This window comes from Podarcis erhardii (assembly GCF_964252035.2).
Source record: "Podarcis erhardii genome assembly, chromosome: 1".
Taxonomy (NCBI): Eukaryota; Metazoa; Chordata; class Lepidosauria; order Squamata; family Lacertidae; genus Podarcis; species Podarcis erhardii.
Window position 1 is genome coordinate 126,677,926 of NC_138497.1, and position 27,327 is coordinate 126,705,252.

General features: G+C 41.2%; 1 protein-coding gene across 1 annotated transcript in view; it reads right to left on the minus strand.

The window, feature by feature from the left end:
* Positions 1-27,327, minus strand: part of PGAP1 (post-GPI attachment to proteins inositol deacylase 1) — a 55,947-nt gene that overhangs the window by 17,190 nt on the left and 11,430 nt on the right. The window contains exons 2-18 of the mRNA XM_081867436.1: positions 23,627-23,780; positions 20,962-21,137; positions 19,205-19,376; positions 13,569-13,729; positions 12,581-12,633; positions 12,403-12,469; positions 11,616-11,721; positions 10,517-10,572; positions 9,393-9,476; positions 9,196-9,245; positions 7,165-7,216; positions 6,760-6,837; positions 5,576-5,651; positions 4,794-4,867; positions 4,623-4,674; positions 1,990-2,056; positions 1,137-1,245 (exon numbers count right to left, since the gene is read on the minus strand). Coding sequence (XP_081723562.1) covers positions 1,137-1,245; positions 1,990-2,056; positions 4,623-4,674; positions 4,794-4,867; positions 5,576-5,651; positions 6,760-6,837; positions 7,165-7,216; positions 9,196-9,245; positions 9,393-9,476; positions 10,517-10,572; positions 11,616-11,721; positions 12,403-12,469; positions 12,581-12,633; positions 13,569-13,729; positions 19,205-19,376; positions 20,962-21,137; positions 23,627-23,780 — 1,587 coding nt within the window. The remainder of the gene's footprint in view (positions 1-1,136; positions 1,246-1,989; positions 2,057-4,622; positions 4,675-4,793; positions 4,868-5,575; positions 5,652-6,759; positions 6,838-7,164; positions 7,217-9,195; positions 9,246-9,392; positions 9,477-10,516; positions 10,573-11,615; positions 11,722-12,402; positions 12,470-12,580; positions 12,634-13,568; positions 13,730-19,204; positions 19,377-20,961; positions 21,138-23,626; positions 23,781-27,327) is intronic.

Here is a 27,327-nt window from a genome sequence, read left to right on the forward strand (position 1 = left end):
AAGAAGGCTGATCACCGAAGAATTGATGCTTTTGAATTATGGTGCTGGAGGAGACTCTTGAGAGTCCCATGGACTGCAAGAAGAACAAACGCATCCATTCTTAAGGAAATCAGCCCTGAGTGCTCACTGGAAGGACAGATCCTGAAGCTATGGCTCCAATACTTTGGCCACCTCATGAGAAGAGGAGACTCCCTGGAAAAAACCCTGATGTTAGGAAAGATGAAGGGCACAAGGAAAAGGGGACGACAGAGGACGAGATGGTTGGACAGTGTTCTTGAAGCTACCAGCATGAGTCTGATCAAACTGCGGGAGGCAGTGGAAGACAGAAGTGCCTGGCGTGCTCTGGTCCATGGGGTCACGAAGAGTCGGACACGACTAAACGACTGAACAACAACAACAATCTAAGGTCTGGTGGGGGGTTACTAGCACTGTGTGTAGCAATGTCCCTCCCTGCGAGGTCCACCTAGTACAATCATTATGCCTTTTCAGTAACATGGTAAGATTTTTTCCCAGCACCAGAATATTTGCCCAGGCCTTTGTTAAGCGTCACCATGGTAAGGGTCATTTTATGTTTTTTTTAAATGACAGGCAACTATATTTTATTTTTTTAATCCTCAGAATTACTAACAATAGCAAAATGTGCATTTTAGTGGAAAATAAATAAATACAGCACTCTTAAAATGCTCACTTCACAAAAGGTGAAAGCTCGATTGATCTTATTTAAAATATTTTATTACCCACACTTCACTGCAAAGCAATTCCAGAGCGGGTTACAATTTAAAATTCAGATCCATGTAAAATGATGCAACCATATCTGGTAAAACAAGGCAGTCCATTTGCAATCATAAGGAAACACTGAACAACAGGCCCAGGCACTAATTACTGAGCAAAGACCAGGGAAAATAAAGAATTCCCAAACTGGGGTGCCATTACTAAGAAGGCCCTCTCCTACTCTGACATATAACAAACATCAGTTGGCTGAAATACAACCAAGGGAACTTCACTTCAGTTGTGCATCAAAAGGCTTCCACTGACTGTCTTTTACTACAATACAGAAAATGGGCCCCCTTGTTTTGAAGGAAAGCAGGAGAAATGTAACTCTTTTTTATACTTACTTCATACAGGCTTTTACTTACTTCATATTGGCAATCTGAAGATGAATAAATGTTCAACGATGGAACAGCAGTGTCATTTTCAGGCTGGGCAATGTGCAGCTTTGCAGAAATCTCAGTCGAAGATGGAACCCTGTGGTGGTTAGGTTATGTTTTTTAAAATATTGGTCTGCAATGAACACTTGCCCAATCTAAAATAAAGTTTGATGCGATCCTGTTAAGTCTGCATGGCATTATGAGACAGGAGAACTCATTTTGTGCAGGAGGATACGTTGCTAGCTTTTGCTGCATGTTCCACTGGTGGTTGTTTTTTAATGACGAGCTAAAAATGAGACATTCAGAGCTGTCATTCATTTAACAAGTGGCACTATCTACCGCTTATCAAAGTTCCCATATCATTCAGACTTTGAAACTATGGTTGAAGCTAGTTTGCAAACTCTGATTAGGGTAGGGGCCGTGGTTTTAACCAGTGGAGATAACACTGTCAGCAAGGCAGTGAAGAGACTACTTGAACCTATGCAACATATCTTTTCCAGATCATTGCTCAAGCTTCTTCCAATTGATACCTTTTTGGAATTATTCTAGGAGAGGCATACACATGGAAGCATCATGACAAACCCATGTCTCATGTGGACTTGTGAAGAAACGGGCATTAGTAGGAATCTTCTGGCTACTTAACTATTATTCGGTGTTTAGTTGTTACACACGAAACCTTCACCCTTCCTTAAAAACTCTGACGTTAAGATCATGTGCTATCCCAAATTTTGTGGTCCTATTCACCTGCATATTGTGAGAACGCATTCATATCATCTATGGAAGTCCTAAGGTGTGACACTTTTCAGTGATGTAAAGAAATCAAATAATGTTAAACTCTTACTGTGACAAAGTTAAAGAGTCTTCATAGGACCATGGTATATGAAGCTGGTACACAGAAGGTTTCCTTTCTGAAAGAAGCAAATGAAAGTACATAATAAAACAAAGAGCCAAGCATGTGATGAAATAGTTTAAATCAGGCCACTACAAAAGGACTCTGCTACAACAAACAAAGAAACTTTTCAAAACGTATCACGCTATCAAAAAGCAAGTCCAAGGAGTATTTTGCAACACCTTAGGTTCTGCTGTGACATGAGAGGCCAAGAATGAGGCCCAAATGTCATTTGACTCTCTTTTTGTCATAAAACAGCTATAATGTAAGGTTGTAGAATTATATTGAAATGTAACAACAACTGAAATAATGATAATGTGTAATTCCTCTTTTTCCAATAACCATCTCCCAGTTGCACACAATCTCTAATGATCGGCATTTTAATTTTTTTGCTTCTTTGCCAATGTGTCTCGTCTATCTCAATTTTGTATTGAGCCAGACTTCTCATTATTCACGTCACACTGCAGACTCAAGCAGCACGGCAGACTTAATATTAGGGCTGTGTGATAACATCATTTACCCGATTCCAACTCTGCAGGCAGGCACAGTGAAAGAAATAGAAAGAGGCTTATGAAGTACGACAAGAGCAAAGAGAAATGGCAACTGCCACTTAGCAAGATAAATGGGAAGGTCATTCACAGAACAGGAAATGTATGTTCACTTCATCCGTTTTCACTCTTAAGTGGCATTAGATTGCCAACTTTAAGGAGAGTGTCGTGCACCCAGTTCAAGTGGCAATTTAAAAATGTCAGACTTACATGCATAAGCTTCCTCTCTGCACTGACAGGCACTTCTTGGGCATGAGGATGATTAAGGTTCGACACATCCTTGCTGGCATAAATGGGAGATTTCAAGACGCCAAGCTGGTGTGCGATTGTTATCATAAAGTGAAAAAACCCAGCCACATAAATCTGCCTTTGTAATGCCTAACATCCAAGTACTACCCAAGACAAAGCGAATCAGTTTGGATTAGGGAAAGGATAACTACAAAAGATCAAGTAACAAACTGGTAGTCTGCTAACACAATGGACAACGAAAGACCATGCCTTGTTATTAACGCTAACCTGCAAGATCTGTGGCGGGGGCAAGAGGAGAACTTCAAGAGAAATCCAGCTTCATTTTAAATGTTGTGTGCCTGCAGCATAATGAACTGGTCATTTTACCACTGTGAACCCTGAAAGCTGCTGACTTTAACAAAAGGAATAATATTTGCATCCTATCCACATCACCATGTTTCCAATGGGGGTCTCTCTCTCTCTCTCTCTCTCTCTCTCTCTCTCTCTCTCTCTCTCACACACACACACACACACACACACAGCACATATACCATCTCATACACATGAACTGAAAGCTTCCCTCTGAAACATAAGCAGATTAGAAAACAAATTTAGGCATCTTAGGGATACCACCTACATTTGCACACATTTAATTACTCTTTTGCCCACACAGGGATCTATATATACCACATCTAAACAATCAGAACAGAGTTTAGAATAAAACTTAGCTCAGTGGCATTACACATTTAGCTGGTTTACCAGGACACACCAGGTGGTCACCAGTGATAAAATCATCAAATAAAATTCTCAGTCCACACCCCATTAATGAAGCAGAGTCCTGAATCAACTGTCACATCTCAGTTACTACTTACATTAGAAAATATTTTAGCTCCATTTGGGGGGAAGAAACACCCACACCAACCCCTTATTTTCTTTCAAACATTTCACCCTAATCTTGTGATGCTCAGGAAATACCCCAATAAATAAGGGATTAATAATATTAAAATCTATGGACTAAAATGAATTTTGCCTTTGCATTAAAACTAAGCTTAAATTTGCCTCTCAAGTACCCATCAATTTTTAAATCAACCGATTAAAAAAAAAAAGTTATTGTAACAGAGTCCTTTCCCCCCTTACCCATGATCAGAGCAAACAAAAAATAATGGATTCTGAAACACACACTCTAAATGGCTGATTTAAGCAAACATCTCCACATGCTGATACCTTAGCTTATTTGTAGTTCACTAGTTCACCTGCTAAACTTGAGATAATAGTTCAGATCAAATCTTCTAGATTAACAGACCTTTCAGACCTGATATATATCTATCAGCTAAAAGAGTTAACATAATATGAAATCAAGCTGGGGTACTGCAGAAAAGTTGAGCTGAACTGTAGAGTGCTTTGTAATGAAGTGGCAAGCTCAGCTACTGAAACTATACTGCAAGAAAAGAAGACTACTGTTATGAAATCTCAGCAAAACAGAAGAAAAATGAACAAAAATTGGGAGATTTTAACAGCAGGGAAGAGCAAGGTGAGCCTTAATATTGGATGTGCCTTGCTCAAATGTGAATCAGTAGGTTTCAATATAGTACATGGAATTGTACTGTACACATCAGTAAACAAAGCCCCTAAAAAATCAAATAAGGTTAATTTTACAAGCAAGTCAGACTACAAAATGACCTTAGAACTGAAGACTACATAATGAATGACATTACAAAAATAAAAATATGTGAGTAATGAGGTACATGCAAAGGATTCGCGCGCGCACCCCAACACTGGTTTAAAAGTGATTTTTGGAAATAAATTTACCTTTAAGCGACTGGCAGCGGCTCTCTATAAGGATATTAAAAGCTTGGTATATCTAAACAAACGTAACAATGCAATACATGTTAGTTTACTAGAACTCCCCAAAAGAACTAACCCAAAACAGAAAACTTAACTACCTGAAATAATAATAATAATAATAACAAGTATTTATACCTGACCAAAATGTTGAAGCTGAACCTTGTGAATAAGGCCAGTTGAATTTAATACGATTTTGCTTGAAGAAAGCCCTGTAGAAAGTAATGCCTCATGTCAGAAGTAGTCAGTACATTATCATTATTACTTATTTCATTTCTATACTGCTTTATATATTTTTTTTTTTAATATTTATTAAGGTTTTTTTAGATATAAAATGCACACATAAAACAATCTTGCTTCTATCACAACAAATTCTTCGCTTCTTTGGACTCCCTCACGTCCCCCTCTCCCATTTACGTCGTTAAAAAAATTTTTCCAAACAAATTATCAACTTGTTTACAGTCTCATGTCCACACATTCAAATATAATCTAGCACTTTTTCCAATAAAATTTTTATATTTTCTTTAATCTCACTTAGCATCAAATTTAAATCTAGTTTAGTGGTGGCCAATTTTTTATAATCTAGCATCCTTCTTAACATTCAAACAAATTACAATGTTTTTGTAGATACATCTTGAAATTCAAGATGTATCTATACTGCTTTATATTTTTAAGAAAAATCTCAAAGTGGTATACAGAATATTAAAACATCAATAAAACAATCTGAGGAAAGTCAGATAGGAAAGTCAATCTGAGGAAAGTCAAAGATAGAGTATACAGTCAAAGCAACATAATTAACAGAAAACTAATATAATATCTTAAAGATTTCAGTCTTTAGAGTCACAATTAACAAGAAATAATTATTTAAATACACGGAAACCAGAATCGTGCTTTTGCCAAATGCAGCGAAGGAGGCCTACCAAATGAAAAAAGGTGGGTCACAGGAAGCTGTACTGTTCTTGAAGCTTCGTTAAAGAACTCGCAGTCCAAAGTAAACTGCAACAAAGAAATACAATGTGATTTCTAGAATTTCTGGCAGTGGTCCACATAGCATTTCATCCTCAGAAAGTCGAAAACCAAGAAAAGGTACAGTGGAACCTCAATTGTCGAACGCTTCGGAAGTTGAATGTTTCAGCTTTTGAACGTTGACAACCCGGAAGTGAATGCTTCCATTTTCGAATGTGCCTCGGAAGTCGAACGGCTTCCGAGGTGTGTTTCTCCATTTTTTCAATGGATTTTACCGACTGGCAATTGAGCCTTGGTTGTCGAACGTTTAGGAAGTCGAACGGTCTTCCGGAACGGATTATGTTCGGCAACTGAGGTTCCACTGTATTAAACTTCACACCAGGAGAACTGGGTTCAAGAACTGACTCAACTATAAACTTAACAAATCACCTTACAGTGGTACCTCGGGTTACAGACGCTTCAGGTTACAGACTCCGCTAACCCAGAAATATTACCTTGGGATAAGAACTTTGCTTCAGGATGAGAACAGAAATCGTGCTCTGGCAGCGCGGCGGCCCCATTAGCTAAAGTGGTGCTTCAGCTTAAGAACAGTTTCAGGTTAAGTACGGACCTCTGGAACGAATTAAGTACTTAACCCGAGGTACCACTGTATTAGTAAACAGAAATAAGCATAGTGGTCATTTCTGTATTACCTGCAAATGTTCTGCAGATTCTCAAACATGTCATTTGGAACTAAGGCGTATTTTAGGCTCTCTTGTGGAGCCTAAAGCATGGTTTGTGCTTTACCCCAGATACTACAGAGGCAAACAACTCTTGCAGTCAATCTATCAATAGTCTAACACAGGCACAGGCAAACTTGGCCCTCCAGATGTTTTGGGACTACAACTCCCATCATCCCTAGCTAACAGGACCAGTGGTCAGGGATGATGGGAATTGTAGTCTCAAAACATCTAGAGGGCTGAGTTTGCCTATGCCTGGTCTAACAGCAAAGACTTGGCTCATTTGATAAAAGAAAGCAACAGTTCTCATCACAAGTTATAGCATGCGCTAAAAAATACAACATTTCAGGAAAAGTTATGTAAAATACTCAGGTGTATTGGTTTTAAACGCACACAAACTAGACACCTCTCTCTATTACCTTATTACCATTGACGGCTGGTATATGAAGCACAAGATGAGACAAAGAAGGATAGTCTTGAAGCTTCAGAGTCACAGTCTAGAAAGACAATACATGCAAAAGCAATGTTTAACTGGCCTGCAAAGTGTATTTTGAGTCTTTTAAAAAAATCATGGCGAAAATAATTTTGAAGTCTCCAACAGAGCACTTAAACCACAGGGAAAAACTGGAACTGTTAATTTTATCACAGAAGCTCTTCAAAATGTGTTTCAGTGGATTAAGAGGATTCAGCAGTGTTTAAGTGCACAATACATTTATATTCTCTTAAATAATGAATGAATAAATAAATAAATAATGAATGAACGAATGAATGAATGAATAATTAAATAAATAAATTAGTTTTCAAGGAAATGGTGCAATTTTTACCTTAACTGTTGGCAGTAATTCAGTTTTCCAACTCAAATCAACACCTTGCAGACTGTAGAAAATTAAGATAAAAATTATTAGAGATTAGAAAATCGTGCGAGTTGATGTTCATGAATATTTATTTCAAGTTTCTTATGCACAATGCTATATTTTAATTGTTAAGCAAGTTTAGAAAGCAACTCTAATATCACTATTATTGATACCTATAGCTAATGTGGTGTAGTGGCCAGAGTGTCAAATTAGGCCTTTGTGGAAAGGTAGGTCTACATGCCCTCAGGCAAGAAACTGTAACACAATAACCACATTCTAAAATTATGGAGATAAGACATAAAAAGTTTGACTCTGGCCACAATTCTGAAGTGTTCAGAAGCTTTCACTTCCATTTTGGATTCACTGTTGTTGTTGTTGTTTAGTCGTTTAGTCGTGTCCAACTCTTCGTGACCCCATGGACCAGAGCACGCCAGGCACTCCTGTCTTCCACTGCCTCCCGCAGTTTTGTCAAACTCATGCTGGTAGCTTCGAGAACACTGTCCCACCATCTCGTCCTCTGTCATCCCCTTCTCCTTGTGCCCTCCATCTTTCCCAACATCAGGGTCTTTTCCAGGGAGTCTTCTCTTCTCATGAGGTGGCCAGAGTCTTGGAGCCTCAGCTTCAGGATCTGTCCTTCCAGTGAGCACTCAGGGCTGATTTCCTTCAGAATGGATTGGTTTGATCTTCTTGCAGTCCATGGGACTATCAAGAGTCTCCCGCAGCAGCATAATTCAAAAGCATCAAGTCAGATTCACTGTAACATGTTGCAATTTTTTAATCTGGACAAACTGTGGTTAATTTTAACTGTGCTTTGCTGAAATAAGCCACCTTCCAACTGTAATTTGTGAAGTTGGCTTGTTTCAGCAAACCATAGTGAATAGGGTTGCCATACGTTCGGAATTTCCCAGACATAACCGGAATACTGCTGTCGGAAGCAGTGTCTAGGCGGAAATCGGCAAAATGTCCAGGGATATGTGGGTGTATGGCACCTCATGTCAGCAGTGTTGTTTTGGGCAATTTTACTTTTTAAAAAGCTCAAAAATGTCCTTTTTTTCCTTTTTGCAATTTTGCCCAAAAAGCTCAATAACTTTTGGCAAAACTAAAACAAACACAACAACTTTGCCCCCCCCCAAGCTTTTATTCCCTTCCTTCTCTGCAGAAACTACCCTTTACCACTGCTCCAGACATTTACTGTGTCTGATGTTCCTGCACAACAGCTGATTAGCAAATAAGCTGTTCTGCAGATTTCTACATGGAAGTTATAAAGGGAAGGCAGCAAGCAGACATAAACTCACTCTATATATTGTTGTCATCCTCTTAGGGAAAGTTTAAGGATGTTTTACCAAAAAACAAAAAATTAAAAAATTCTTAACTTGCTATTTTGTGCAAACATTTTGATTACCGGTCAGTGGAAATAATAAAATAATAGCTAAGGAATACATGGAAGACTGTTAATATATAAATTGGCATATGGCAAACAAATACTGGAAGGCCTTTCCTTGAGCAAGAACTATTTTGAGCACTGGAAATGCTTTCTCATGTACTAGATAAACCATATGAAAGTGTTACAGTGCTAAATGTGGTATTATAATATGGCTATATTAATGTTCTTTTCTCCTCTTTCTTCAGTATTTAAATATAACTGCAGAGTGCTCAAGCTAATTTTGAATATGTTCAAAATCCACCAGTCCCCTGGGGAATCCTATTCATTAAAGCCAAATACACAGCTAACCGTGGGATTATAGGGATTCTCCTAATCCAAGAAGTGGATTAAGGCAGGTTTAAGGGTGGCTTAAATTCCTAGTATGTCACAACAGTCGGAAGAGGCCAGAAAATATAACACAAAAATGAAAACAAAACAGAACTAAGCACCACTTGTTTTAAGCAAATACAAAACCAAACATTATTTTTAAAAGAACATTAAAAACAGCAATAATTTGCACAAGTATCTTCTGCAAACAGTTCTATTCTACTTGTTTATGAAATGTAAAATATATTTACCACACAGGTGAGGAACTGTTTATACAGCCATATATCCAACTATTTGTGTCCTGATAGATAAAACAGGTATGTGGGGGAGAAAGAGAGGTAAGAATACACATTATAGCTTGGCATACTAAATAGTGAAAGCATTTAAATCATTTTCTTACTATAAATACAAAAGTTAAGTCAAGCCACAAAGGAAAGCAATTTCTCACCAACATACTGCTTTGACAGTAGACATGACTGTATGGTTTTCGATGGCCTGAGAGAGGGAAAGTAAAGTATTTTCCATCCGATTCCTGTTCAGAAAAGGACAAAAACATGCTGAACTGAAACTGTAGTAGTTTGGAGAACTGCTGGAACGGGATCGAGCAGACATGGTTTCCAATCACCATTAGCCATGTACAGTCCTGGACAGTCTACTGGGGGTGGGCCAAAAGCTCAGAAGTAGAGCACATACTTTGCAGGGAGAAGGTCTCAGGTTCAATACTTAGCACCTCCAGGTAGGGCTGTGAAACAAGACCCGTCTGAAACCCTGGAGAGTCTGATTTGGTATAAAGTAGGGTTGGAGATGCGGGTGGCGCTGTGGGTTAAACCACAGAGCCTAGGACTTGCCGATCAGAAGGTCAGTGGTTCGAATCCCTGTGACTAGGTGAGCTCCCGTTGCTCGGTCCCTGCCCCTTCCCACCTAGCAGTTCGAAAGCACGTCAAAGTGCAAGTAGATAAATAGGTACCACTCCAGTGGGAAGGTAAATGGCGTTTCCGTGCGCTGCTCTGGTTCGCCAGAAGTGGCTTAGTCATGCTGGCCACATGACCCGGAAGCTGTACACCGGCTCCCTCGGCCAATAAAGCGAGATGAGTGCCGCAACCCCAGAATTGGCCACGACTGGACCTAATGGTCAGGAGTCCCTTTACCTTTACCTAGGGTTGGAGACCTCATCAAAGCAGCCCAAGGCTAAACTCCCTTCTGGGCCACCTTACAAGGGCCGTACGCTAGAGGCGAGTGGGGCCAGAGGCAAAAATGGGCAGCACAACAGTAGGCTGGTTTCTACACACACACACACACACACACACAGAGAGAGAGAGAGAGAGAGAGAGAGAGAGAGAGAGAGACACCTATTCTCCATCCAAACAAGCATTTCAGGCAGGCAGAAAACACGTGAGTGTGGACCAAGGCCAGTGAAGTTTGGCTGGTGGAGTGGAGTTGTGGCCCGTGAAGAGTTCCAGGGACCAAATAAGGAGGCCTTAAGTTGCTGCATTTGCCCGCTGGGCAGCTTCCCATATCATCTATCCCAAATTAAATAAGTTACAGTTAAAAGAAGAAATCAACGCAACTCACATTGTACACTGTATAGGACCATTTTGAAGTTTTAATCTGGATCCAGTTTACTTCTCCTGCAATCAAGCAACATCACTCTTCACACATCCAGGAATAAAATTCTTCCTCACTTCCTACAAAATTACCACCACTGTTTGGGTTTTTTCACTTTCTAACTTCAAATAGTATCAAGCCATGGTATCTGCCGAGGACCGGACTTCATACAAATAAGGAATAAGCTTAAGAATATATGAAGACCCATTTCCCTGATGGTGTTGTACTAAACCACCCAATATTTAGTGACATAAAAGTATAGCACCAACTTAGAACTAGTTCGTTCTGCGAACTCTCCCCCTAAAATAATGTGGTGGTGATGATGCAGTATGAAGTTGGTTCAAGAAGTTAAGAGAAGCCACACACAGGCTATGTTCATATACTGTCAGAGACCAGGCTGAGGAGTACTACTCTGATGGGGAATGGTGGGAGCCTCCCCCTCCCCCTGACCAGGATTCTGAGGCTGCCCAGGATCAGTGGAGCAGTATAGATTTGGAACAGCGGTTTACAGAGGGGCACAGTTCTGAAGACAAAAGTTGGGAAGAACTGGGGGGTGAACAACAAAGTGAAGAAGAACAGGAAGAGAGAGAGCTAACAGACTGTGTCTCGCTGGAAAGTATTCAGCCTATCAGTCCAAGGTCACGTACAACAGATAAGATGGCTACACAAAAAGCAGGGTGGTTGCAAGATCAGGTTGCAAGATGCGGAAGTGACTAGGAAGGAAGTGGGTGGAATCCTTAATTGGGAACACCTTCATTCCGAGAATGGATGCTTTGTTCATTTGCTGTGATCATTACATGGTAAGGGACTCTTTTTGCTTTGTCCTGCTTATCTACGGCCAAAGGGGGGGAGGAAACCGAGACCTAGGAGCCTGACATATACAATGCTAAACCATGGTTTGGTGCTATGTGCACAAAATAGGAAAAGCCCAAGTAAAGAATCAGGTGGGAGAAGGAGCTGGCAGTGTTTAGTTTCACCAGAGATCTCAGCTTATTTCAAACCCATTTTGCTTAGACTCACTACTAACCCTGATCTTGTATTTAAAAAAAAAAAAAGATAAGCTAACCTGTTAGTTCAGCAACAGATTCAGGGCTCTCTTCATATAATTTTGCAGGGTGCCTCAGAAAGTGATGATTTAACACTAGCATTCTCTTCTGTGGATCTTCTGTTATCTAAGAATTAACACGTGATTTCAGAAGAATTTTAACTTAGGTTTTGGTTGCAATGAAGCATATTTATACTAAAATAATAATAATAATAATAATAATAATAATAATAATAATAATAATAATTTATTATTTGTACCCCGCCCATCTGGCTGGGTTTCCCCAGCCACTCTGGGCGGCTTCCATAGAAACCAAAAATACACTAAAATATCACAGATTAAAAACTTCTCTGAACAGGGCTGCCTTAAGATGTCTTCTGAATGTCAGGTAGTTATTTATCGCTTTGACATCTGATGGGAGGGCGTTCCACAGGGCAGGCGCCACTACCGAGAAGGCCCTCTGCCTGGTTCCCTGTAGCTTTGCTTCTCGCAATGAGGGAACCGCCAGAAGGCCCTCGGCGCTGGACCTCAGCGTCCGGGCAGAACGATGGGGGTGGAGACACTCCTTCAGGTATACTGGGCCGAGGCCGTTTAGAGCTTTAAAGGTAAACACCAGCACTTTGAATTGTGCTCGGAAACGTACTGGGAGCCAATGCAGATCTCTCAGGACTGGTGTTATGTGGTCTCGGCGGCCACCCCCAGTCACCAGTCTGGCTGCCGCATTCTGGATTAGTTGTACTAAACCCAAGACAGAATATGGATTCAAATTAACATTAATACCATCACTATTTACAAGAGAAATACAAACCTGCTTAGTGTTTTCATCAATAAGGTCAAAAAATGCTCGGATGGTAGCCAAGATTAATTCCTTACACCTATAAAGAGAGTGTAAGGGGAAAAGGCTAGTTATAAAAACTACTGATAAAGATGAAATCAAGCAACAAAAGAAGTCAATTCGGGTACCTAGTCTGGTTCAAGCTGCTTACCAAACTATGGAGAGATGGTCTGTTGAAGCCCAAACACGAGGAATGGCTGAAGTCTATTTAAGAAGAGATTTCTGTTACTTCTTTTCAAAAATTACTAATGAGAAACATTAAATATTATCTTAATGAAGAAAGCACATTGCTGAAATCCTGCCCACGGCTAAGATCCCAACGGCAGGGATTCAAAGGGCTAGTTTAGACATGTACAGCACAGCAGAACTTCTCCCTTTCGTCCCGTGATAGCAGATCACTATGCCTCAGAATTGTGACTCAATGTGAAAATTGGTTTGGCATGTAGAACGGAGAGCGGCTGTTCGGGAAGGGGAACGCTAAAAGTGTCCTTGGATATGTAAAATTTGATGTGTGGTTCTTTGGATCCTTCTGTTCAGCCAGCTGAATGCAGGACTGCAGTCTTTAGACAGAATCCAAAAATTTACCGTATTTTTTGCTCTATAAGACTCGCTTTTTCCCTCCTAAAAAGTAAGAGGAAATGTGTGTGCGTCTTATGGAGCGAATGCAGGCTGCGCAGCTATCACAGAAGCCAGAATACTTTTGTTCTTGTTTTCCTCCTCCAAAAGCTAGGTGCGTCTTGTGGTCTGGTGCGTCTTATAGAGCAAAAAATACGGTACTTTAGGAAAGCCCAATCTCTTAGTCATGTCCAGTAGGATTTCTTATTTCTTCCTGCTAGGCCCTTTTATCAGAAAAAGGATTTGGGAGAAAAACGTTTATATACTGGCCCAAGCATTACACTTCTAATCTTATAGGGAATCCACATTTGTTTGGTAACAAGTGTCACTGTTTCCACTAGGACCGAGAGCTAAATCTAGAATACAACTTATTCCAGTTATAGTAAATGCCAGGGCAAGGATTAAATATGCAATACCTTAAACAAGAATCCTTCAGTATGTACAAGAGCCCTAGGGTTGCAAATTACTTTTCCCCAAATCTGTAAATATTACTTTAATTTTAAAAGAATGGGTGCTTAGTTTACCACAACACATAAGGCACTGCTCTGATGACTTGTTCGGGGCAGAAAAGCCAGTCCTGAACGAACTTGATAATCTCGAAATCCTCCCGCCACAGAAAGAGTCGTTAGATTCTTTATTTCTTTAGCCTTCTGAATCCATTTCTGGTTTATCGCTCTGTAAAAATCTTCCAGAGGAAAAAAATTGTTTTAAACATTAGTTTGACAGCATTTGTTTAGAGAAGTCCAAATTCTGAATCTGGAATAATTGAAGTCATCAACCACAACGTACATTAAAAGCTATAATTTCACACCGGATATTAAGAATCATCTGAGGACAGCAGCATCAAAAAGATATGTATCAAAACCACCAGCTAAATGCTACACAGTAAAAGGGAAAGGAAGGCGAGCTACTCAAACGAAATGAGCACAATTTATTTTCGAGTCTCACGGCTGATTCAGACACGGCATTCTTCTTGGTTAGCACAAATGAGAGTCACTCTCACGTCTGCATACTTGGAAAGAAAATAATAATTGAGGTTTCAGTACATCTCCCTCTTTCCTGATCAGGCCCACATACTCAATAATGGATAGGAATCTATCCAAAAGTAAGATCCATATATTAGCACCTCAAACAGTACCTTTTTTCTGGGAATGCAGAGACGAGGCTGGCTCCCACTTATGCAAAACCATCAGCAGATGACATGTGAATCAGCCCACACAATGCAAATTAAGGCAGCAGCTTTAGCAGTCCCAACTAAAATCAGTATTAGCTGGGAGGGAATGTGTTTAGAATGAGGCTGCAAAGACTTCCCAACACAATTTCGGAAATTGTAAATGTCAAGCAGGCTTTTTTTTTAAAGAAAAAAAACGAGCAGTACAGCGGACGCTCAGGTTGTGAACGTGATCCGTGCGGGATGCACATTCGCAACCTGCAGCGGCGTGTCTGTGTACTGCGGGCTGCAATTTAGAGCTTCTGCGCATGCGCGACCGCCGAAACCCGGAAGTACAGCGGTACCTCGGGTTACATATGCTTCAGGTTACAGACTCCGCTAACCCAGAAATAGTACCTCAGGTTAAGAACTTTGCTTCAGGATGAGAACAGAAATCGTGCTCCAACGGAGCGGCAGCAGCAGGAGGCCCCATTAGCTAAAGTGGTGCTTCAGGTTAAGAACAGTTTCAGGTTAAGAATGGACCTCCGGAACAAATTAAGTACTTAACCTGAGGTACCACTATAACCCATTCCGGTTCTTCCAGGTTTCGGCGGTCCACAACCTGAAAAAAATGCAACCTGAAGCGTCTTTAACCCTAGGTATGACTGTATATTTAGGTATATTTAAGTAATAAAACCAGTATGCTATGTTTTACTTCTCCTTTTGGGGAATTTTATTTCTCTTTCTTGGGAGTACAAAAAACCTTCCATTTTCTCAGACATAAATGAGAGGTTGGGAAAGAGGCCAACCACTGAGGCAACTCTTCCCTTGTGGCTGCAGGCAAAAGTCCGGGAGAAAGAAAAGGAGAAGAGGACTGCTGAAGTGACAGGAAGCAGCAGCAAAAAGGGCACAGGTGCCATTAAACAAAAATGATGCAAACAGTTCCCACACTGTAAGGTGTGGCAGCATTAACAACACAATGGCGGAGGTTGACCTGGCAGCCAGGAGCGAAGGAAGGCTAACCAGCACCTGGTGTGGGGTGTTGGGGCAAACTGCCCGCTGGTGCATGCACCGCACATAGCGGTGCCGCGCATGCGCAGTACGTAGCAGCGCCACGCATGTGCCGCAGGGCTGTATGGACGGCAGCAGGATCCTCAGCTCACAGCTGCAGCGGCGTCGGAGGGATCCTGCCACCATCCGTACGGCACTCAAGCGGCGGCGGTGGCGAACCGCCCCGTGGTGCATGCACAGCACTGCTACGAACAGCGCATGCGCAGCTGGGTGGTTAGCTGATGGTGCCGCTCGAGCGCCGTATGGACAGTTGCAGGATTCCGCCGCCCTGCCATGAACGGAGGATCCTCTGCATGCGGCTGTGCGATGGTGGCAGCTTACGCCGCCGCGTCCGGGAGCGGCGGGGCGAGCCCTCCACGGGGTGCCTTCTTGTCACCCCCCTTAGAGATGGCACCCAGGGTGGACTGCCCCTCCGCCACTGCTGGCAGCCTGGGGGCTACCTGCTCAATCGAGAAAATGCTGGCAGTTGTAGGGAAAGATCTGCCAAAAAAGCTGAAAAACATCTTCATCTATGCAACAACGGCCACGAGAGTTTTAATAGCACAAAGATGGAAGGCTGAAGAGACCCCAACTAAAGAATCATGGCAAGAAAAATTGATGGACTATGCAGAACTGGCAAAACTGACATACAAGCTACGGGACAAGGATAACTGTGACTTTAAAGATGAATGGGAACCCTTTACAAAGTATTTGAAGACGTAACAAAGTGAACTGGACTCCTTGGCTGGTTTTGAATAAACATTCACAAACTTTTTATTGATAATAATCAGCTAAATAGTTTGAGGATCTATACAACTGTGTAACATGCAGAAAACAGCACTTTTAGAGAAATCAAAGACTGGAACTGAGGGAAGTCGGGGGGTGGGGGTGGGTGGGTTCTGTGGGTGGAGGGAGGGGAGGGAGGAAAAATGGGGGGGGATAAGGATGGTATGTTTCTGGATAATATGTTTTGTTTTAATTTTGAATAAAAAAGTTGTTGTTTTTTAAGAGAAAGAAAATGCTGGCAGTTTGCTTTTATTTTTTAAAGGGCAAAATAGCACAGCTGCTTCTTGTTGGATGCTGCTTCCAAATTCTGATTGTGAGAAATAAATTCATTGTCACCATGGCAACCATATTAACGGACTCCTGCTCCATTCGGAGTCTTTCATTTACACTCATGCTGCAATAAACCTGATTATGCATATCAGCTATTGCCTAACTTTCAAGCTGCTTGGGGCATGAGGGGTAAGCTCATGAAAAACAATGCACAGGATTAGTCAAGGTGACAGAGGTCTTGGTCATCAGAATTCTAACACAAAAGAATCCTGCACAGAGGAAACTGCATCAAAAACACTCGGTAAAACCTTCAAGTGGCCTAGATTTCAAAGTCCCTCATTTTTTTGTAATACTTCCATTAGTCAAGAATCTGAGTTTAGAAAGCTGCAAGTCATTCCATTAGACTTTGATATTCAAGGGATTCTCTCAGTGTCCCAGTTCTGTCAAAGCTCAGGCATCAGGATAATAGAATAATCAGAGCACCCACACTTATACGAGAAAACTCAGATAACCAACTTGCCACAAATGACCAAATAACAAACTCTTGTGTTTAAGTCTCTCTGCCAGTTACCAACACTTCCCCAAAATGAAACCGACAATTAAGCTTAACGTTTAAGCTGGGACACATTGGGATTCTCAGGCCCATTGCCAGTGTAGCCTGCAGCCAAAACATTTCATTTATTACACATTGACTGAACTCATTCCAAAGGCTTTGAGCAAAACCTATTAAGAACATGGTATTGTACAGGAAATACGGGTTTCTAAATGGAAGCTAAACTATAGCTGTTTAATGCCCGTGTTTAAATGACGCCTTCTAAAAGCAATGTTCTACAGTAAAGGCTTCTTTTCCTTCTGCCAAGTTTGGGCTGGCTCAGTTGTCAGTAGCCGCACTCCTGAAATGTTTGGAGTAGGGTTAAGTTGCACCGGCACGATTTACCCGAGCGTAGATTACGCTGGCTTTGTAGGCTTGATACTGAATGCGATCCTGGTTGATAATTTATATGCTTAGAAATCAGAAGGGCAAGCTGCTGATATTCTGGGAACTTTGTTATGAACTGTAAGGAGGGTTGCTCACAGGATAATTCTTGGACTGCTTCCCTTGTTCTTGCTCTTGTTTGCCCCTGCTCCTGTTTAAGGTGCAAAAAGCTACCAGCTGAAACTAACAGAAGATTTGGGGCAAGATTCCACCCATATGCTGATACTACTCCGTCCTATGTCTCTCTTCTAATCCTAGCCCCAGTCCTGCCTCCAGTGCCTAGCTCAAAGCTCAAAGGTAAAGGTACCCCCGACCGTTAGGTCCAGTCGCAAACAACTCTGGGGTTGCGGCGCTCATCTCGCTCTATAGACCAAGGGAGCCGGCGTTTGTCCGAAGACAGCTTCTGGGTCATGTGGTCAGCATGACTAAGCCGCTTCTGGCGAACCACAGCAGCGCACGGAAATGCTGTTTACCTTCCCGCCGGAGCAGTACCTATTTATCTACTTGCACTTTGACGTGCTTTCGAACTGCTAGGTTGGCAGGAGCTGGGACCGAGCAACGGGAGCTCACCCCGTTGCGGGGATTCGAACCGCCGACCTTCCGATCAGCAAGCCCTAAGCTGCAGGCAAATCAAGGAAGCCAAATCTGGAGAAGACCGAAGTGTTTATGACTGACAAACACAGTGAGCCAGAGAAAAGAGAGACGACTCCCTTGGACGGTACACTCCTTGTCCACCTCAGTGTCCAAGTAATAGCAGAATCTGGGAAAGCTTTTTACCAGCTCCATCTTAAGGATGGGTAGGCAAACTAAGCCCCGGGGGCCAGATCCAGCCCAATTACCTTCTAAATCCGGCCAACGGACGGTCTGGGAATCAGCGTGTTTTTACATGAGTAGAATGTGCCCTTTTATTTAAAATGCATCTCTGGGTTATTTGTGGGGCACAGGAATTCGTTATTATTGTTTTTCCCAAAATACTCTCCGGCCCCCCACAAGGTCTGAGGGACAGTGGACCAGTCCCCTGCTGAAAAAGTTTGCTGAACCCGATCTAAAACAATGCTCTCTGCTCTCCTTCTTGGGTTAAGATATTACTGTCACCACTTATAATTTAAGAAAGGATGGCAAGCGCAAGACGCACAGAACTGCTGTACGAAAACGCTTGGTGGCTGATGTTGAAGGCAATACCTCACCTCCTAGGACTGCAAAGTTTCAAAAGCATTTTATATGAAACATTGTGTGGCCTGTAGAGCTTTCCTTGGCTTCTCCAGGTACGATGCAAGGTTTTGACCTATGAAACCCTGAATGGACTGGGCCTTCCAAAACTAAAGATTGCCATTTCTTTTCTTAGTTATATTTTAAAAAAAGAAGACCCACCAGCTCCACTCCTATGCCATGATCAAACAACGAGGGCAAGTAGAGACATTCTTGGCGCCTTGCCCCTCTTACACTGAAAGAAACCTTCCCTTGGGAGTTCGTCAGAGCTTTGTCAGGGGAACTGCAAGATATTTTTGCCTGAGCTGACATTAAAAAGCATTAGGAGGACTAATATCGGGGTTATCTAGTACCCTTTTAAAATTACAGTGGTACCTCAGGTTACATACGCTTCAGGTTACATACACTTCAGGTTACCGACTCCGCTAACTCAGAAATAGTGCTTCAGGTTAAGAACTTTGCTTCAGGATAAGAACAGAAATCGTGCTCTGGCGGCATGACGGCAGCAGGAGGCCCCATTAGCTAAAGTGGTGCTTCAGGTGAAGAACAGTTTCAGGTTAAGAACGGACCTCCAGAACGAATTAAGTACTTAGCCCGAGGTACCACTGTATTATGACATAAAAAGGATATTGATTCACATTAACAAATTTTTTATAGCGCTTTAAGGTATAGCAATCTTGCTAATGTCTACCGAGTGGTCATATTAGGAGTAAACTTACCAGTAAGATATCGGTCTAAAGGCATTACAGGTGCAATGTGAGGTGTGGCCTGAGTAACGAGGACATTGAGGAGTTCCACCTTGAAATTTTTAAGCGTCAGCAGTGCTCTTGCAACAAGGCCACCCATGGAATGACCTACTATTGCAACGCTACGTGGAGCAAACCCCTGGCCCTTAAAAAAAAGAAAAAGGAAGCATAAGGAAGACATGATTTGACATCAAACGCACTGAGAATGTATGGAATCACAGGCACCCTCCTGCTTAATAGCTGATGTATTTGAATTCCGATGTACTTTATTGTCGTTCGCCGAAAATCAAGTTGCTATAAAGACTAAGACTGCAATTCAAGTACAGTTATTTGGATTTTGAATCTAAATCTAAGACTTTTCTATATTGAGGGTGCTCAGCATAATACAGTGGTACCTCAGGTTAAGAACTTAATTCATTCTGGAGGTCCGTTCTGAACCTGAGGTATCATTTTAGCTAATGGGGCCTCCTGCTGCCGCTGCTGCGCGATTTCTGTTCTCATCCTGAAGCAAAGTTCTTAACCTGAGGTATAGTAGACTCCGCTAACCCAGAAATATTACCTCAGGTTAAGAACTTTGCTTCAGGATAAGAACAGAAATCATGCTGCAGCGGCGCAGAAGCAGCAGGAGGTTCCATTAGCTAAAGTGGTACCTCAGGTTAAGAACAGTTTCAGATTAAGAACAGACCCCCATGACGAATTAAGTTCTTAACCCAAGGTACCACTGTACTATTTCTGGGTTAGCGGAGTCTGTAACCTGAAGCATCTGTAACCTGAGGTACCACTGTAGTACAAATTGTGAAAGAAAGCAAATTTCTTATGCTAATCACAAGATGACAATAAAATGTTTTTTCAAACCCTTTTACTGGCATCTTGTGAATAGCATGAGAAATCTGCTTTGTTTCATAATTTGTACTATTAAGCTGAGCACCCCAATATAGAAATGTCTTACTGATTTTTTTAAAAAGGCAGAAAGGTTTCAGAAATGCAGTATCAGAAATGCACAACCCTAATGTTTGAATGTACCAACCCGCAAGCTGATAGAAAGGAGACCAGGGTTCCCTACCATCTCCCTAGATGCTTCACGCCACACCCATACTCATTTTCTACTTTCTCCTCTCTCAACAGTCCACCAGTGTCCCACTGATATCGTATACACAATAAGCATATGAAAATCCTCATGGCTGTATTTATGCAAATGTTGAGGCTCTGAGGCTGTGGATAGCTCCCCGCTTTAGTGTGCGTGGTACCAGTATAGATAGACAAGGACCCAACTTTCAAATAATGCTACTGAATGTAGTCGAGGGAGAGAGAGAATTTCAAACACTGTGTTTCCCAAACTTGGGTCTCCAGCTGTTTTTGGACTACAACTTCTACCATCCCTGACCAGGACCAGTGGTCAGGGATGATGGGAACTGTAGTTCAAAAGAAGAAGAAGAAGAAGAAGAAGAAGAAGAAGAAGAAGAAGAAGAAGAAGAAGGAGGAGGAGGAGGAGGAGGAGGAGGAGGAGGAGACTCAAGTTTGGGAAACACGGCCCTATACCAAATCATGGAGATGATAGATAGATAGATAGATAGATAGATAGATAGATAGATAGATAGATAGATATAGATAGGTATCCCAACCATAAAACACAGAGCAACAGTTATTTCTTTCCCAACCTGCAGCTGTCATATCCAATACAGCTAATAATTTGACAGAATTAAATAAGTGCACAATGCTTATCTCCATACCTTATACAATTTAAGAATTACTTTAATACACTCATGCACAAATCTAGTTTGCCTTTGTAGACTTCCACCATAGAGTGCAACAAGTTCCTCATTGAAGTTGACGCTGAAGACATCAAAATGATACTTGAAGTCAGCATCTTCTGCCTTTCTGAGTGCTATTGACCCAAGGGAACGTACTGAAAAAGCACACATGAATTATTAGCAGCAAGTGGTTTAATATCTCTAAATTTGGATGCTAGGGCAGATCACTAAAATTTGACCTCAGGGACAGAAAAGATACAGATCTGTTGTTAAAATGGAATGGAATACGCAACTGGTTGTAATTTGGTGTCACCAAACTCCATGCTAGAGAAACCCTGGCCTAACATACAGTATGGAGGTATTACCTGAGAAGGATATTATTTATGCAAGGAGCTTTGGAACAGATCATGAAAAAGCCTTGCTGCCTCTGCGTCAATATTGCTCAACAATACAGAAGCATGGGTTTCTCCACCACAGAGATCGGCACCATTCTCAAATGCGTTCTGATACCCATTTCTTTTCATAACCCTATACTCATCTATAGTTTGATTAAAAAACCACAACATAGCTGCTGATCGGCATTTACTTCCATGAAGACAAGAACTAATGACAAGAGGCTCTCATCACAGCAGCTAATTCGGAAATTCTTATAAATAGTAGAGATTATTTATTTAGAAAAATCTCAAAGCAGTTTACAGTATATTAAAACATCAATAAAACAATCCAGAATCAAACATTTCTGAAGAAAGTCAAATATAGAGTATACAGTCAAAACAACATAATTAACAGAAAACTAAAATATTATCTTAAACATAATATTACAAAAGTGGTCAACTGCAGAATACACATTTAAAACAAAGTTAACAAAAAAACTTAAACATTTCAAAAAGAAAAAAAAACCACACTGCTAAATGAAATCAAATATAAAATACACATTTAAAACAGCATAATTAACAGGATACTGGTCCATCATATTAAAACACTAACATGTTCTTGGAAGACAGAGACAAATTCTAAAGAGTTTAACCCTTACCCAGAATGGGAGGGGGGCGGAATCCATGGTCAAGATTTAATTATTCTAGATCAGGAGTGGTGCTTCTAGATGTTTTTGGACTACAACTTCTATTACCCTGAGCTAGCATGGCCTATTGCCAGTGATAACTGCAGCTGGAGGGCATCATGTTTGCTATTCCTGCCCTAGCTTTTATTACGGAAACTGAATTATGAATGGAGAGCACTCCTTGAATGTATTTATGGATTATGAGGGCAAAAATAATACAAACAGTAAGGAATACAGGTCTTACACCTTGTAGTATTTGAACTCGACTGGTAGATCTCTTGATGATATGCAGTCAGAGGGTGGTCCAAGTTTATATTTGCCCATCCTCCAATTTGACTGCTATAGCCTCTTGGTTTCATATGGCACTTCTGAGACATCGCAACGTACATATCAACATAATTGCTCATGGCCCTCTGGCACTGGGTGGTCAAGCCACTTACATTTATTACTGAACTGGTTGCAAAATTTGCCTTGGCTGCAAGTAAGTTGAGAGCTAGGCAACAAGATAAGTATCATAAGGGAGAGTGTGAGACGTGGAGCGCTTAACTTATACAGCTGTGATTTTCGCATTTTTGTATGCTTGCTTAGCTGCTGTTGTTCAGTTTTAGATCAATTATTTATATTCTACGCATTGTGACCAATTGTGGCGGATTATAGCTTTTAGCAACAAAGATTTCATTCATTCATTCAAGCCACTTACATAAACTGAAGCTAAGTCAAGTGCACACAACTCCCATTTACGTGGGGTTTGCGTTCCGGGGTCATTGTGCATCTTCGTGAAATCGGAAACCCATTGAAAAAGCCTGCAAACTCCCTGCCCCGCCCCTTTTAGTGACATCTTTATTATGTTTCTGGGTTCAGCGCTGTGCGCATCTGTGCAATTGCGCACACATGCCTAAAACAGGAGTTGCCTGTACCACTAATTTATGTATTACGCTTGTAAAATATATTTCACCAGTTCTCAGATAAAATTCCATCTTTGGCAGGTTGAAATCGCATTCTGTTTCTCCAAATGGCAGTTGGGAGCATGATTCACATGGGATTTTGTTCATTTTCCAGATGCCTATATGGTATCTTCTGTGATTATTTGAATAATCCTCTTTGACGCCTGTAGCAGAGCTGGTTTGCCTAGCTCTCAATCTATTTAGAAGCCCAGGGCTAAGGATCGCTTCCTGATAAATCTCTAAAACCTTGCCCAATACCACTTTCCTTGACAACTCTTTTACATGCTTGATGTGCAATAAAATAAATGCCAATCAAGATATAGTGTAAATATAGTGATCAGTCTCAATATATTTTGTTGATTTGTAGTTTTGATTGTTTTTAGCTTATCTTATGTGATTTTACATAATGTGGGTATTCTAACTGTTCACACGATGTCACATTTTACCCTACGCTATTAAATGATGCAAATACATCAACAAAGAAAGTTGGTAATCCTGTAAGTATAAACAAAATATTCAGAATACATACTTCCACAAAGGCCTATGTTAAAAAAAGGTAACATTCTATAGACCTTCATACATTTCCTGCTTTATGAAGGATTATAATACACACATCAGTATTGCTTCAGATATAGCTTACCTTGTTTGTAACTCCCAGCATTGCCAGGGAGGAAGAGTACTGGAATCCCAGTTAAGAGCAGATTTCTATTTTCTTCTGCATAACTTCCTTCCCCGTAAAGATAGAGCTCATAGGCTGGATAACGCCTGGATACTTTCCTAGGAAGTTTTATTTTCTGTAAAATACAATTAGGCATACAATTATTATTCTAAAATACAATTATACTTAAATAATATTTTATGCATGCCAGAGGTAATAATTTATTGTTCAAATCTGAAATGTACATCTTAAGTACAGAAATGGTTAACTACAAAAGGAGGTAGCTGGGCAACTTCAAGGTGGGGTATATTTGTATTCAGCAGAGACAGCTTTGGGAGTTTTGAAATGATGCAGATGCTTTTTCATCACCCTAAACAATCTTGCTCTCAACCCCTCCATCCCATTTCAGCTCAACTACACACAAGAAACTGAACCTAACTGAGCGTTAGAAGACAGGAAAGTTATTTCCACCGACATCAGTTTATCCAACAGTTTCAATGCAGTACAGTGGTGCCTCGCAAGACGAAATTAATTCGTTCCGCGAGTCTCTTCGTCTTGCGGTTTTTTCGTCTTGCGAAGCACGGCTATTAGCGGCTTAGCGGCTTAGCGCTATTAGCGGCTATTAGCAGCTTAGAAAAAGAAAAAAAACTCGCAAGAACTCGCAAGACATTTCATCTTGCGAAGCAAGCCCATAGGGAAATTCGTCTTGCGAAGCACCTCAAAAAACGGAAAACTCTTTCGTCTAGCGAGTTTTTCGTCTTGCGAGGCATTCGTCTTGCGGGGCACCACTGTACTTATCTTGCTGAAAAGGAAGACATTCTGATTCTCTTATGTAGGAAATCTAGGTACAAGGCCCATTTCAACCCCATGACTCCTGGACCAGCAAATCACTTCTATTTATATCTTAGTCTCTGTATGTGTGTGTGTGCACACGAACGCGCGCACGCGCACGCACACACACACACACAGATGTATATAAGAAATACAGGGGGCCTACTTGGAAGTTGTTGCAACAATGAGTGAAATAAAAATCCAAAAGCATTTTGCATGCCAGAAGGAATACAAAAAAGTGTTGACTTTGAGAATGTAATTTTGTCTGACTAACTTAATAGGCTTACATCATAACGAATAAAATGTCAGGGGAGGTGAAATTGGATTCATTTAAAATTTGCTGCTTTGGCACCAGTCAACTGCATATACGTACGTCATCAGCTAGATAAATATTGGCCAACACATGAATTGCAGATGAATTCAAACACTTATAACAATTCAGGACGCAGCCTTTCAGCTTCTTCTTGCAATACAAGCACATCATAACTTAGCAACTAGCTTGAAAGACATTTGCTCTAAAAAGGCTAAAGGTTGCTGCCAACCCCTGAATTTTATAGACTATAAAAGGGTGACGGCGATATGTATGTGAAAATCAAAGTAATATACTTCTCAAAAATTTAGGTCAGGGGCAGCAAACCTTTTCGGACGAGAGGATGCATTTTGAATTTTGAGAGTGCTGGAAGCACCAGTTACAAAATGGGTGCCAAGGGAGGCCCAGCACAACACAAAATTAGAGATTTGGGTCTCTGTAACCCTTTCCCCAGAATTGCATTTCCATATGAGAAAAGGCTTAACCTACTGAATTTCAGCCTAGGAAATTCGAAGCAGAAAAAGTACATTAAAGGGGAATGAGAAAAGCAAGTCTTCGGAACACAGGGGGCTTCCGTTGCCTAGTGAAGGGTTCAGCAACCTTTTTCAGCCATGGATCGGTCCAGCGTCCTCAGAACATGTGGTGGGCCGGGCTATATTTTTTGGGGGGGGGAATGAACGAATTCCTATGCCCCACAAATAACTCAGAGATGCATTTTAAATAAAAGGGCACATTCTACTCATGTAAAAACACACTGATTCCCGGACCGTCCACAGGCCAGATTTAGAAGGTGATTGGGCCGCATCCGGCCCCCCGGCCTTAGGTTGCCTACCCCTGGTCGAGCGTCAGAACAACTCGCTTACCAATCACAGCCCTGACTTCATTCATTGCTTAAAAATACTGCCAAGGGAAGCAGCCAGGCTTGCTCATTTCACAGAAATCACTTAGAAGGGTATCTGCACATTTTGCTCCATAACATGCTTTCTAGGAGGGCTAGAAACTTACTTTTTTAAAAATGAAAGTTTAGAGTAAGACTCCTGCCTGGGGATGCCAACAAAAGCCTTCTCAGGCACCTTGGTGCCTTACACGCTGGTGACCCCTGGGTTTAGCTGTACACATTCTTACATGTGCTTAAACAGAGTTGGGTTTATTTCTGCCCTGGCCAGGGAACTACTATATGGCATTTTGCCTTTGTACGGAAGGGTAATTTCTAATAACACTCACACACCCCACTCACTCCTTCTGCTAGGCAAGCAAGTCATTAACAGAGTTCAAGGTCACATTCCAGCCAAGCTAAAGCAATCATGGAGGGTGCAAATACATACATACGTGTGTGTGTGTGTGTGTCTGGGGTGTGGCTCGGGAGAGATTCAGACCCTGAGGTTTCTCAGTCCTGCTCTAGTGACAAATCTGAGCACAATAAGTGCAGCATACCAAATATAAGCAATAATTTATTATGGAGAAAGCCATAATTTTTTTTTTTTGGGGGGGGGGGAATCCAAGCCTGAAAGATGTAAAAGTAAAGCAACTAAATTCTGTTCCCCAATTGCACAGGTGATGCTGTGCATTGGCCCACCTGGCTTGCCAAACCAGGAACTGCCAGGTCAGCTCTCAGGTTCTGCAGTTTACTTTCAGTTCTGCACTGCAATCAGGAAAGCTGCTGCATGTTTTTGTTTCCTCCATAACAGTTTTACGTTGAAGTTGTTTTGTTATGCATCTCGTTTTTGGCCTCCTTTCATGATGCTTTTCGGGTAAAAGCCCAATCTGCTTGGCATATGTACTACTCCTTCTTTATCTCTTAGCCTATTTTTCAAATAAAATATTAAGTATCAGATGCGGAAGTAGCGGACATGGAAACCAAATGGGACAATCTGAACCTCGCAGTGGCTTGTTTGTCTTGAAAAAGGGCAGATGGGTAAGTTATTATATTTGAAAGCCAATAAATATAGCCGAAGTACCATAGGGTTTTTGCTTATTTTCTTTAGCTATCATTAAATTTATACCCCAGAATTTCAGGAATAGGAGCTCTCAGGGCACCTTCCAAAGTAAACAAATCAATACAATCAATAAAAAAGACATAAGTGGAAAAACCAAATCAAGGAGAGTTACACATTCCAATTAAAAAGTAGTCAGGGAAAATAAGTTCTTTTCCAGGTCATGGAAAAATGTAAGGGCATTCCAGAAGCAATGTGCCATTACATTTAAAAAGCCCTTTCTTTGGTCACTACCCATCACACTTCAGAAGATGAGGGCACCCAGAAGAAAGATTCAGATAATCACCTTTGTTTGAGGTGGACCAATAAACACCTGGATCTTAGACATTGTAAGGCTTTAACAGGTTTAAGTGGTTCTAGCTAGAATTCCTTTAAAAGGTAGCAACTAAAGCTACAATACTAACCCCACCTACTCTAGGAACCAACGCCACTTCTGAGAATATATGGTTAGGATTTCACTATAAGACAAGCACCTTTCATATCTGTCCCACCCAAGGCTAAAACAGACATGTACAGCAAACATGCACCAGTATAGTACAAGAATTCCT